This window comes from Protobothrops mucrosquamatus, unplaced genomic scaffold (assembly GCF_001527695.2).
Source record: "Protobothrops mucrosquamatus isolate PMUCROS unplaced genomic scaffold, P.Mucros_1.0 scaffold_217, whole genome shotgun sequence".
Lineage (NCBI taxonomy): Eukaryota > Metazoa > Chordata > Lepidosauria > Squamata > Viperidae > Protobothrops > Protobothrops mucrosquamatus.
The window spans coordinates 459,949-474,691 of record NW_015386293.1 but is presented as its reverse complement, the minus strand read 5'-3'; the positions used below and the strand labels follow the sequence as shown (position 1 = coordinate 474,691).

General features: G+C 35.1%; 1 protein-coding gene across 1 annotated transcript; it reads left to right on the top strand.

Moving 5' to 3' along the window:
* Positions 1-3,083: 3,083 nt before the first annotated feature.
* KLHL15 (kelch like family member 15) lies at positions 3,084-14,496 on the top strand. The gene is made up of 2 exons (XM_015827823.1): positions 3,084-3,788; positions 10,546-14,496. Exons 1-2 carry the CDS (start codon positions 3,084-3,086, stop codon positions 11,653-11,655), a joined length of 1,815 nt encoding a protein of 604 aa, XP_015683309.1. The 3' UTR covers positions 11,656-14,496.
* Positions 14,497-14,743: the final 247 nt, after the last annotated feature.

The following is a 14,743-nucleotide window of genomic DNA, read 5'->3' as shown; positions in this document are numbered from 1 at the left end:
GTTGGAGCATTCACCGCTTCTGGAGGCAGGTTGTTCCACCGGTTAATTGTTCTAACTGTCAGGAAGTTTCTCCTTAGTTCTAGGTTGCTTCTCTCTTTGCTTAGTTTCCACCCGTTGCTTTTTGTCTTGCCTTCAGGCGCCTTGGAAAATAGCTTGACTCCCTCTTCTTTATGGCAACCCCTGAGATATTGGAACACTGCTATCATGTCCCTCCTCGTCCTTCTCTTCGTTAAACTAGACATACCCAATTCCAGCAACCGTTCCTTATATGCTTTAGCCTCCAGTCCCCTAATCATCTTTGTTGCTCTTCTCTGTACTTTTTCTAGAGTCTCAACATCTTTTTTACATCGCGGTGACCAAAACTGGATGCAGTATTCCAAGTATGGCCTTACCAAGGCATTGTAAAGTGGTATTAACACTTCACGTGATCTTGATTCTATCCCTCTGTTAATGCAGCCTAGCACTGTGTTGGCCTTTTTGGCAGCTGCAGCACACTGCTGGCTCATATTTAGGTGATTGTCCACTAGGGCTCCGAGGTCCCTCCCACAGTTACTACTATTGAGCAAGGTATCCCCTATACTATACCTGTACATTTGGTTTTTCTTGCCTAAATGTAGAACCTTGCTTTTTTCACCATTGAATTTCATTTTGTTAGATAGCGCCCAGTGTTCAAGTCTGTCCAGGTCCTCCTGTATCTTAAGCCTGTCTTCTGGAGTGTTGGCTATTCCTGCCAGTTTGGTGTCGTCTGCAAATTTGATGATTTCCCCATCTATCCCCTCGTCCAAATCGTTGATATAGATATTGAAGAGCACTGGGCCCAGAACAGAGCCCTGGGGCACCCCACTACACACTTCCCTCCATGTAGATGCGGTTCCATTGAGGACCACTCGCTGATTACGGCCAGTCAGCCAGCTACGGATCCATCTGGTGGTGATGCTGTCTACCCCACATTTTTCTATCTTGTCAAGTAGTAGATTGTGATCTACTTTATCAAATGCCTTACTGAAGTCCAAGTAAATTATGTCCACAGCATTCCTCTGATCCACTAAATACAGCAATGGTCAGGCAAGATCTGAAGAAAATTCACTGTGAAAAAACAATCTGAAGCAAGCCCCAGAACCCAGCCCCCAGTAGCCAGGCAACCAGAGTTCAATCATCAGCCAGAAAGATGTTTTGGGAAAGTCTCTGGTCCAGGTGCTGTGTTCCTCCTTCGTGCATTCCAAGCCTGGACAGTTGGCCTTGAAAAATGTTAAACAAGCCAGGCCTCCTCACCGCTTCACAGAAATTTCATTTCCACCTCCTGTACACTTCCTCCCCCCAAATACCCTGTGCTTCCCCTGCCCCCTGTTTCCATGGCAGCTGACAGCAAGCTTGAAAGAAAGGAAGATGCAGGCTGACATTTATATTCTTTTCTTTAAAAGGTTATGCATTTTAATATTAGATGGTTAGGGCTATGTAGTAAAAGCAGACTTATTCTCTAATTATGTGGTAATACTAGCTTTTAGTTTGCTTTAGTTACCTGAAGTAAGATAGAAACCGGGTGAAACTTTGCCATGAAGTTAGCCTATAGAGAGTGTAAGTTTGTGACTCTTAATTCTCAATTTAATCACAAGAATGTATTGATTGATTGATTTATATCTCATACTTTCAAAATACTATTCTGAAATTGATTTAACAAGGAAAAAAATTAAAAACAAAATTGAAAATGCTAAAACTTAAAAAATAAAGTCAAGGTTTTTTTAAAAAAACAATTAGACTAAAATTACGTAACTTAATATTTCAAAAATGGTTCTTAAATATTTATGTTTATTATGACATTTAAGAAATGTCTTTGTAGGATCTTAGAAATCTTCCCTGTAAAGGTTACTTTGAAATAAGTCTTTAGAGCGATGCCCCAGAGTATTACTGCACAGATCTATTTGAAGATACAGAGGAGGTGAAGAATTAAAATATAACTGATTTTAAAAAAAAATTAAGCTTGCATTGTGATTCTATATGCTGTTTATCTATAAATGTTATATTAAGAAATTTATCATTTGGACTTTTCTGATATCTATATTATACTAGTATGTGGGTATGACCTTGAGAAAGGAAGGGAAGAGCCCCAGCTGCATAATGGGTAGAGAAAGAAACTTAGAAAGGATCCGCCCAAATTTACCATCCTAATCAGGTGGTAAAAAGAGACAGTGGGAGATTTGCACTTTCAGATTTGCAAGATTTTATTAGTGTAGCCTTAGAATAAAGTAGGATTAGTTCATCTTGTTGTATTTCCTATCTGATCTACCTGGAAGTGCTGAGAATATAAATTGTAAGTAAATTGTAAGTAAAGGGAAAACAGCAGTAAGTTTAGCTGTAATTTATCCCATTTCCAAACTATGTTTAAAAGTTTGGGGTTATGAAACATAATTGCTTATTTCACATTGCTGAATTTCCCTAAAATGAGCATTTTATGAATTGCAGTGGCGATGGATTTGTTTAGGAATTTATCAGTTTTAGTACCTGAAATACTGTGGACTTTACTGATCTCAGTATTTTACAAGGCTTGATTGTTGTTTTTTGTCCTATGTTAACAGTTTCTATCTTCTCCATTCCATTATGACTGATGCTGTTCAACTTTACACAAGTTCAGGATGATCTTAAATTTTAAAAAGCTTTAAAAATCTTGCCAAGAAAACTGCTTGGACACATCAAACCAATCACCATTAGTCAAGATGTTAAAAAAAAATCTTACTAAATGTGGCATCTTTTGCCCTATGATCTCTTCATTTGCAAATAAGGCTGATCTTAGTTCAAATTTAATATTTTAAACCTAGTTCCATGAAATAGAATTATAATTACTATGCATAATGTGAAAGTTGGGGATAAAGAGTTTAAAAGTTAATATTTAAACAAATCCTTAACTGATTGTTATGATTACTTTTGCTAAAGGAAGATTTTCTGTATTGACTGTTGTTGTATAAAATGCCAGTTATATTATTCAGGATTAAAAAATGAGACACTGGATTAAATATTAAGGTATTTCCAACCTTCAGGAATTTCATGAAATTCTAAAGTTTTCTTTGTTTACATTTTCTAGGTGATTCATGGCAGGGGACGTGGAAGGATTTAATTCCTCCATCCATGACACCAGCGTCTCAGCTGGGTTCAGAACACTGTATGAGGAGGGATTACTGCTTGATGTCACTCTTGTCATTGAGGATCACCAATTTCAAGCTCATAAAGCACTTCTTGCCACCCAAAGCGATTACTTCAGGATTATGTTTACTGCTGATATGAGGGAACGAGATCAGGATAAAATCCACTTAAAAGGACTGACAGCAACAGGCTTTAGCCATGTTCTCCAGTTCATGTACTATGGAACTATTGAACTGAGCATGAGCACTGTTCATGAGATCCTGCAGGCTGCCATGTATGTTCAACTTATTGAAGTGGTGAAGTTCTGCTGCTCCTTTCTCTTAGCAAAAATATGTTTGGAAAATTGTGCAGAAATTATGAGACTTTTAGATGACTTTGGTGTAAACATTGAAGGAGTAAGAGAAAAACTGGATTCCTTTTTGTTAGAAAATTTTGTGCCTCTCATGGCCAGACCTGATTTTTTATCCTATCTCAGTTTTGAAAAGCTTATGACTTATTTGGATAATGATCATCTGAGCAGATTCCCAGAGATAGAACTCTATGAGGCTGTTCAGGCTTGGCTGCGGCATGATAGAAGACGCTGGAGACATACCGACACCATCATTCAGAATATCAGGTTTTGTTTGATGACACCATCCAGTGTTTTTGAAAAGGTTGGTGCATTTGAAAGCAGTAGATAGTGTTCATGTGTTTAGGGCAACATGGTATTCATAGGTAAAATAGCCAAAATTAGTTGAAGGGGAAATATAAGACTGTTTTAGAAAGCGGAACCTTGTAATTGTGTCTGAAATGAGTGTCGTTTTAATTTTAAAGTTTCCCAGTTACAAGCTAAAAGAATTTACAATCAGAAAACAGGTAGGTTTACAGCTTTTCTGATTATCAATCAAAGTGAAAACTATTCAGTAGTGAAAAGCCTACAAGACTGTTTATGATAATCAGAATCAGTGAAATCTGTGATTTGTGTATACTGATGTGTATTGACTTGGCACAGTTGTGGAAGTCTTATATATTTCAAAATAAAATACACTCCAAGGCAGGGGTGTCAAACTGCCGGCCCGCAAGCCGGACGTGTCACGAGGAAACCGCGCTCACCCCATTGCCAGCAATGGGGAAAAAGTTCCGATATGTCACGCGACATCGCGAGTTTGATATGTCTGCTCTAAGGTTTTAACTTCTAAAAATGAAAATTCAAAAATATAAGAGTGCACTAGAAAAAGAATCTCAGCTTTTATCTTTAGATGCTGAACTTGATTTATTAATCTGACATATATCCCATTTGTACAGGAGCTCAAGATGGGGTACATAGTGCTCCCTCCTTGGCTTTATTTGTTGGTTCCAACAGATTTGGTACAGGAACTGTAATTTAAAAAAAACCTAGGTACTGTTTTTATTTTGATTTTATAAAAAGAGATGTGAGGTACTAAGTTTTAGTTCTGTTTTCTGTTCTCTGATTGGGATATAAATTTAGGTTCCTCTTCCAGCATTGTTTTTTTTTTCAACTGCAGAGCAGTGGGCATTGTGGTAGATGTTCTCTACATTGATACAGATCTTTGAGGCTATGGTTGTTGGAGGGTAAGAAATAACGTGGATCAATTAGGAACTGGTTTATTGACCAGGTTTACTGATTAACATATGACTTTAGAAGTTGAGCACAGTTTGACTTTAGAAAGACTCTTTAAATTAGGCGACTATAAGAGTTTCCTCTTGGGCAGCACAGAGGCTTAGCGGTTAAGACACTGGGCTTGGCTGGAAAGTCGGCAGCCCAGGTTCAAGTTCTGAGCGCCAAGCAATGGGGTGAGTTCTCGTCCTCACCCCAGCTCCTGCCAACCTAGCAGTTCGAAAGCATGCAAATGCAAGTAGATAAATAGGTACACATTTCGATGGGAAGATAACTAACACTCCATAATATCCTGCTGGCCACATGACCACGGAAATGTCTTCGGACAGCGCTGGCTCAAAGGCCTTGAAGTGGAGATAAGCACTACCCTCTATAGTCAGCGACAACTATTGGAGTAAAATCCGCAGGGACTCTTTTATCTTTTATTACCTTCTATACTTACTTATGCATCAGAAGCATGTGTGGCCTGTAAGCAATGTTAACATCCTTCTTGGATAGGATACCTACCTTCCCCCGACCCCTAAATCTACATAAATAACAGCTTTTCTATAATTTCTAAATAAAAAAATCCCCAATAGTGTTATGGAAGAAAAACCTTCAAGAGATAGCTCATGTACTGCTGTGTTATCTAGAATTAGACTTTTTGACAACCTCAACGTATCAGTGTGGACTGGAAAATCTTGCCTGGAATATGTGAATCTCCCTTTTGATGACTAGAATAATATGTGATTAATTTTAAAAGGTGCTAGATCATTTATGACCTATTGGGTCATCATTTGAGAGAGATTTTCTTACCAAATTCCTCAATGTCTTCAGCAGTGCAGAGCTTCTAATGTATTGCATTCACTGGAAAAACTCTTAAAAATTCAGGGAGATATTCAGAGATGTATCTGTTTAAACAAAATGTTTTATGACATAGGTGTGGAGAAACCATGACTTTTATATATTGCTGGCCTATGACTTGGCCTATGACTTCAGAAATATTAGCATACCTGAACTGTTGAAAGAGCTAGCGTATCCAGAGAGCTGTAAGCTTCCATATTCCTGTAATAGATTTTATTAAAGCAAACTCTTCTTAAATATATCTTCTATTAATGCATCCTGTTATTTTACAGACAGTTTCAATACATAGAGCTTCTAAAATATCATGTAATCAAATATAAATTCTGTACAGGTAGTCCTTGACTTAAAATAGTTCATTTAGTGACCATTTGAAGTTATGATGGCACTGAAAAAAGTGACATGACCATTTATCACTTGATCGTTGCAGCATCCCCATTGTCTCACAATCAAAATTCAGATGCTTGGCAACTGACTCATATTTATGATAGTTGCAGTGTCCTGGGGTCACGTGATCACCTTTTGTGACCTTCTGATAAGCAAAGTCAATGGGGAAGCCAGATTAACAACTGTATTAGTAACTTAACACCTGCAGTGATTCACTTAACAACATGGCAAGAAAGGTTGTAAACTGGGGGCAAAATTCATTTAACAACTGACTCACATTGTAACAGAAATTTTGGGCTCAGTTATGGTCATAAGTCGAGGACAATCTGTACTTGCTGTTCAGCTGCCACTAATACACAAATATAATTTGTAAAATTGAAGTTATTTGTGAACTATAATAGTGTACTGTGAACTATAATAGTAAACTATAATAGTGTAAAGATGTGTCAACTGCCCAGTTTTCTCTTAACATCTATAAAATTATTGCACCTGTTAAAATATGCAACATACCAAAATCCATGTATATTTTGCTAAAGGTATGAGTTAGATGAAACCTAATTGACGTAGTTGACATTAAAAGCAAATTTTAGAGCAAAGGGAGTCTTTATTACTGTATTTTTATGTGTTTATATGTTAAGAAAACATACACACACACACACACACAATCTTCTTAGATTATGTATTTTGAGTTAAAAATGAAATAACTACATCCTAAGAGATCAAGCTAAGTAACCAACAGTATTACAAGTATATTTTCCAACATTTAACTATAATGCTACATATTGACTTTTTTAAAAAAAATAAATATTTAAAAATAAATATTATGATTGCTGTGTACTGTAATCATTGGTTACAAATATTTGAATTGATTAAAGCACTGAACTTTAATTTGTTTTCCATATATGATATTTGCTAATTGCATCATTCACTTTTAGATACTGTATTTATATCTGTTTCATCTTTTTGTATTCCATTTTATTTTTTTTCTTAGTGTATCCATTTGTATCCATATTGCTGTTCTTCATCTATCTGCAGTGTAGACTTAGCCTCATTTGTACAAGTAGTTCTCACTTAATGATTGCCCTGTTTAGTGAACATTCAAGATTATGACAGTGCTGAAAAATTAATTTTATGATTTATCCTTGCACTTACAACCTTTGCAGCATCTCTGCAGTCACATGATTGAGATTCAGGCACTTCATAACTAGTGGGTGTTTACAACTGTCACAGCATTTTACAATCACATGTCATCTATACACTTCACAGATGGCTTCTAACGAACAGAATGGAGAATTTCGCAGTAAAATTGCAAGTCTCAATCACATGATGTCTTACTTAATGACTGCATGTGACTTGCTTAATGACTGTGGTTGAAATGAGTTGATAAGCCAGTCAAGGTCACATGAAGTTTTGTTTAACAACCCCGTTACTTAACAATAGAATTGTGGCTCCCAATTATCGTAATTACGCAAGGATACTTGTAATAACTTTTTGTCCAGGGACGCTTTTTTTTTTCAAAATGCTTTTCTCTTTTATCCTATAAATTGTTAAGTAAAAGTAAAAGGTATCTTCATATGCATGTTTTGGGTAAAAAAGAGGAATAAGGTGATAATACTCAAGCTAATAGCTGGTACCATTTAACCCTAGAATGACAATAAAGGATTCTTAAACAAATAATGACAAATTAAAAGTTCCAGAAGTAATAAGGCCTTCACTGGCAAATTATAGAAGAAGGAAATGTTTTATGAAATGGGTACTGTTAAAAAAAAGGAACTTGGTGTGGACCAAACAAAACTCTTTTAAAGACTTAATACATAAACTAATTTTTCGTTTGCTTCTGTGTTCAGAATTCATGTTTTATGACTATAATAGGTAGCCTGTTCAAGCAAGACCCATGTTGTACACTAATCACTTTATTATAATGATTCAAAGTTTAATTAATATAAATATTTATGAAATGAAGGTCATTAATTGGTAAATAATCATTTTCATGGTGAAGACCAATAGAGATGAAACTTAAGAATACATTATGGATGTTTAGAAATAAAAGTGTTAAAACTAAGCTTTCCTTGTAACAATACCTTTTGAAATTAAGTTGTCATAAATATCAAATAGGTGTTTATTTCAAAATCTTTTATTTAATGTAATTTACAAAAAACATTTATCAACTAAAATATATTTCTAGGTTGATGGTCTCGATATGTTGATAAATAAGAAGATACGAGATAGAGAAGCACTCTTGCACAGAAAGGTGTGTTGTATTAAAAATCAATTCATGTAGGTTGAAAATGAGAGAGCATAATTCTCATTCATGTAATTGCTAGTAAATGGAGACTATACCCTATTTTTATATAGAAATTTATTTAATTTTAAAAATTTAAAAAATACAGATACTCCTCATTTAAGTATGGTAATTGGGATTGGCAACTCTGTCACTAAGTGACATGGTCATAAAGTGTGACATCATATGACCCTGCTGACTTATGATAGCAGTTGTGGTAGTTCCAGTTGTCATTGTTAGGTGAATCCCATGCGGTCACAGCATCCCAAAGTCATGCAATTGTTATTTGGCTTCCCATTGATGGAGGCTGAAGGTCACAAATGGCTATCATGCAACCATGGGATGCTGCAATGTAATTGCAAGACAGTTGCCAGGCACCTATAATCACATGACAAAAGGGATGCTGTGACAACCACAATTACGAGGAACAGTTGTAAATCCCATTCATTACCACTGTAATTTCAGATGGTCACTGAATGAAGACTGCCTGAATTTTGCAGGCCCTAATCAGTAACTATGTTGTTAAGTTAATGTAATATAATTGGAGAACTTGCCTCAGTGCTAGACTAGACATTAATATTCTATAAAAAGAGCTTTGGGGAAATCAGTATCGGTATAATAAGCGTGCTGCAGCTGCCAAAAAAGCCAACCCAGTGCTAGGCTGCATTAACAGAGAGATAGAATCAAGATCACATGAAGTGTTAATATTACTTGATAATGCCCTGGCAAGGCCACATTTGGAATACTGCATCCAGTTTTGGCCACCACGATGTAAAAAAGATGTTGAGACACTAGAAAGAGCGCAGAGAACAGCAACAAAGATGATCAGGGGACTGGAGGCTAAAACATATAAAGAAAGGTTGCTGGAATTAGATATGTCTAGTTTTCTGAAAAGAAGGACTGGGGTGACATGATAGCAATATCTCAGGGGTTGCCACAAAGAAGAGGGAATCAAGCTATTCTCCAAAGCACCTGAGGGCAGGACAAGAAGCAATGGATGGAAACTAATCAAGGAAAGAAGCAACCTAGAACTAAGAAGAAATTTCCTGACAGTTAGAACAATTAATCAATGGAACAACCTGCCTCCAGAAGTTGTGAATGCTCCAACACTGGAAGTTTTTAAGAAGAGATTGGACAACCATTTGTCTGAAATGGTATAGGGTTTCCTGTCTAGCAGGGGGTTGGACTAGAAGACCTCCAAGGTTCCTTCCAACTCTGTTATTCTATTCTATTCTATTCTATTCTATTCTATTCTATTCTGGAATTCATTATTGATGATGTTATATTATGTTGAACTGCATAAGTGAACTAGTAAACTACAAGTTTGCATTTGACTGATATGGTAATTTTTGTATTTTAGTTTAGGGCCTGATAACTTATGAATTAGAATTTAAAAGGCATGTTCAGAGGACTAGATATTTTAATTAGTTTCTTCTGTTGCACGTTTTTATGGCCTTGGAGAAATAGATATAAAATATAGAAAAATGGATTTACATATTTATTAAAGGTATTGGTATATTAAAGATATAAATGGTAGAAGGAGTTAATCATGAAGAAGGCCAATCTAAAAATGTTATTTTAAAAGATGCCTAAAAATCAGTATTGGGATCTGTCATACTGAAAATGAGTTCACTGTAGCCTATAACCATCCTCTATTGTACAATTGAGTAATTTTGTTGAAGAGCAGCAAAATGTGATACTGGTTGATCAGATTATTTAAAAGCTCTTCTGAGTTTTTATGATTTCAGCTAGTAAATCGTATTTGAAGTATTTGTTTCATGGTTTCCTTTAATTCGGGAAATTAACCAACTTATTTCTGAACAATTTTTCTGTAATATTTTCATACTATATACAATGCCATATATAGCCTACATACCTAAGAACTACCTCTCCCTAACAGTTGTTGCTCTTTGTCCCAAATAGGCTAGGTGTTATAGTGGGAAGGGTCCCAGCATGGGGTACTTTTTGTAGATCTGCCTCCTTTGAAATACTTTCAAATACTCTGATGCAAGGATAGCCCTCACATTCATGGACTTCTAGAAGCAAGTGAAAATACGTCTGTCCTTAAGTCCTGGGGTATAATTATAACCAGCAAATGTATAATTCAGTAAATAGAACATTACTTTTAGCATTAATTTGAGATTAATGACTACTATTTAAATTATATTGACTTAAATTGCATGTTATGTGGTAAGTTCTAGTATCTAGAATACCTAGAATCTGCCTACTTTCAGATGGTAGATGCATCTTGAAAATAAATATATGTATTTTGCTCTATCCTTAGGTGAAAACTTCAGAATTTTATCGTTATTCCAGACAGTTACGGCACGAAGTGGAGCAGGCTATGAATTACTTCCATTGTGTGCATCAACAGCCTTTGATGGAAATGAAATCAAATCGCATTCGTTCTGCCAAACCCCAGACTGCAGTATTTAGAGGAATGATAGGACACAGCATGGTAAATAGCAAAATCCTCCTCCTGCACAAGCCAAGGGTCTGGTGGGAGTTAGAAGGCCCACAAGTACCTTTGAGACCAGATTGCCTTGCTATTGTTAATAACTTTGTATTCTTATTGGGTGGGGAAGAGTTGGGGCCAGATGGTGAATTTCATGCTTCCTCCAAGGTGTTCCGATATGATCCAAGGCAAAACTCTTGGTTGCGAATGGCAGATATGTCTGTGCCACGGTCAGAATTTGCTGTTGGTGTTATTGGAAGATACATCTATGCAGTAGCTGGAAGAACAAGAGATGAGACATTTTATTCAACCGAACGATATGATATTACAGAAGATAAGTGGGAGTTTGTAGATCCTTATCCGGTCAATAAATATGGACATGAAGGAACTGTTCTTGGCAGCAAGTTGTACATCACTGGTGGAATAACATCGTCTTCTACATCCAAGCAGGTTTGTGTGTTTGATCCCAGTAAAGAAGGGACAGTGGAGCAGCGAACAAGGAGGACTCAAGTGGTGACTAATTGTTGGGAAAACAAATGCAAAATGAATTATGCAAGATGTTTTCACAAAATGCTTTCCTATAACGGCAAGCTTTATGTTTTTGGAGGTGTGTGTGTAATTCTGAGAGCCTCGTTTGAATCTCAAGGGTGCCCTTCTACAGAGGTTTACGATCCAGATACTGATCAATGGACAATTTTGGCTTCTATGCCAATTGGTAGAAGTGGCCATGGAGTGGCTGTTCTGGACAAGCAGATAATGGTTCTTGGAGGCCTTTGTTACAATGGTCACTACAGTGATTCAATTCTTACTTTTGACCCTGAAGATAATAAATGGAAAGAAGATGAATATCCGAGAATGCCCTGCAAACTTGACGGTTTACAAGTTTGTAGCCTACATTTTCCTGAGTATGTGCTAGAACATGTTAGACGTTGTAGTTAAAACAACAGACTTAAGAAGAAAGTATTCATGAGAAAAGCAGAGTAAAGTAGAGGGAAATAAAGCAAATTAAATGTCACTGACCTGTGTAATATACATCTTAATAAAGAAAAAAGTGTACAGGAATGCATTTACAAAGTTTATTAGGAATGCCAATAACTGCAGTTTCATAATGATTAATTTTTTTTACATATTATGAGAGAAGAGAAAATAAAAGATGTTCTTCCATTTTATTTGTTATAAAACCATGTAATAGACACACATGAACACATGTCTCTAAACAAAACTTTATGGTTCAGAAAATACTGGAACATACTGTTTTTGAAAGGTGGTTTAAAAGCAAATGTATTGTGCATTTAAATTTTTTAAACAGGTGAACATTTCGGCACCCTTACTAGAACATATTCTCTTCTAATAAGTGCAATGGTTTTTTTGTTTTAAGTACATAATTTGTTTTTTGGATACTTCTTTTTCACTTTTATGCCCCCTGAACAAATTTGACACATCATCTTTTGATATTGGTCACAATTTAAAATAGTTTTCTATTTTTTTATATGATTTTCCTTAGTTTTATGCAATAGTTCCAGTTAGTCTTGCTGAAAAATAAGTTTCTGAAAGTAACAGTTTTTTATGAAAATTCTAGACTGCCTTTGTTTTAATTGTGAAAAAAAATTTATGTATACAGTATGGTCAAAATAAAATGCATATTTTTATGTGCAGCTAAAATCTATTTTTAAAGTGCACAGATATCAGCCATATCTGTAGAATTTTAGCTGTGATGGTACCCTTTCATATATACATTCATTGGATAATTGAAAGCTTCATTGTCATTAATGTAATATATGTTTGGTATCTGCTGACTGATGGAATAATATTTGAAGTCCTTTTAATGCAAATAAGGAAGAAAGTGAAGAAAGTGTGTGTATTTTTTAAAGATTTTCCAAGTTTTATCATATTAGTGCTTTGTCCCGAAGATATACATAATGTCTATAATAAGCATAAAATCTGCTATGAGCAGATAGTTTTCTCCAGGTATTACCAGCTATTGACAAAACCATTTCCTTGCACTGATTAAGCTATTATACTTAAAAACAGAGATTTGACTGACTCAGCATTATTTCAGCAAACTTGAAAATATTACTGGCTTCACTATTTCTAAATAAGGTGGATGGCCAGCACAGGGATCCTGTATCCCTTGAAATTTTGTTGAACTACAACACCCAACCTCAGTCAACAAGGCCAGTTGTAGTTGGCAAAATTTGGACTTCCCATCTCTGGACAATAGGATATTGTTAAAAGCACTCCATAAATCTGTAGATGCATGTCTGAAAATGAATGATATCCCTCAATCTGAATAGAACCTTGGATTGATAATGAGCTTTCTTTATCTCTTTAAAGTAATTTGGAAATGTGAAAAATAATACTTGACAATTTGAAACTTGCTGACTCGAGGCAGACTGCTGAAATGGTTTCATGAGACTCAAATGGTCATGTAAAACATAAAGATATAAACTGCACAATTTTATTTCAGCACTTGGGGAACCTCTATACAACAACATGCTATATTCTTGGAGTTTAAAATTATGCATGTGATAAGTTCCCAATCTGTATTGTGTTAAACAGCAACATACTTGACTGAAGCAAATGAGGCTCTAATGTTTATATAATTGTGTTCTTTCCAAGCTTTTCTCTCTGAAAGATAAATTTATGGGGCAATATTACTTTGTGATTATCTCAAAGATCACAAGTATAAATTACCCATGTAATAATATGCTATGTTTACTGAGGTCATGTTATATTAAAAAAGGTAGACCAAATTTTCTCATTAGTTTCTTGTACACAGACAATAGTTGAATGTTCATAAATTTTATGTTTCTGAAAAAAGCATCTTATTAGCACAAATTCAAATGCACATTAAACCAAAAGTGATCCTCTTGTTTGTGTAACTTATGTTTACTTCTTTTAATATAGACATTTACAGTTACTAACCTTATTAAGATGCAACCAAAGCTTCATTCTGTAATTGACAACATAATAAGATAAACAGAATTTATGTGATAGGGAAAATGTAATGCCAGAAGTCAACAGTTTAAGAGCAAAACAACCCTGCTTGGATTCAGTTTTGAAGGCATATTGGTATATATCGCCAGTAATTCCTGAATGAATAAAATAATTCTGATCTTTTATTCATAAAATAAAAGCATACTAATGTGTATATACACACATTCATTCGTTATTTCTATTTTGCTATAGACCTATTCATTTTTTATTAGTATATAGAATATAGCATATAAAGAGGGGGAAATTGTAAATGAGTTTAATCCACAGCATGTTTCAAAATGTGATGTATAACTTCTCACATCCCATTTTAAGAACTTATGTTGCCAGAGGAACATAATCTAAGTTTCTCAAAATAAGTACAGTTTTTTAGTAACTTCTTGAATTTTGCTCACCATAAAATTTACTTTTATTTTATTTAGTCTATTCATTTGACTAAAATTAACTAATTCTAGAAGTGTTTGTGATAGCAGGATAAGATCAGATAAAAATGGAAGTGATTTTTTCCCCAAGTACATTAAAGAGCTACTTTTGTATCATGTTAATTATTACATGTATGAAGAGCAGAGAACCTTAAGCACTTACTGTTGCTGCTTCATTATGGTTGCTATGAGATCAAAGACTTGGCTGTAAGAAAATGAGAGTTTTTGATTACATCTAACTTGGGGGAAATCATTAGGTTAGGCTTAAGCGATGGCTTACCTGCCTGGCTTTTAAGTAATCTCAAAGGGCTTCTAAGGCCAAGGTCTTCACTGCTTATATATAAAATATTTTTTATAAAATATACCAACATGTGTCTACCCATGCAGAGTTGATAAATTAAAGGCATTTTTACTCTTAAGAATGCTTTTAAAACAGGAATCCTCCATATCCAAGTTATATGCTATGTGGCCTGATCAATACCTAAATCATCTTGGGTATCATATAGAAGAAGAGTTTTAAAAAATAATTTACCACTGAGACAATAGCAAAGTTATGAAATATATTAATAGATATTTTATGAATTGCTTTCTTAATTATAGTAAGTTATCTG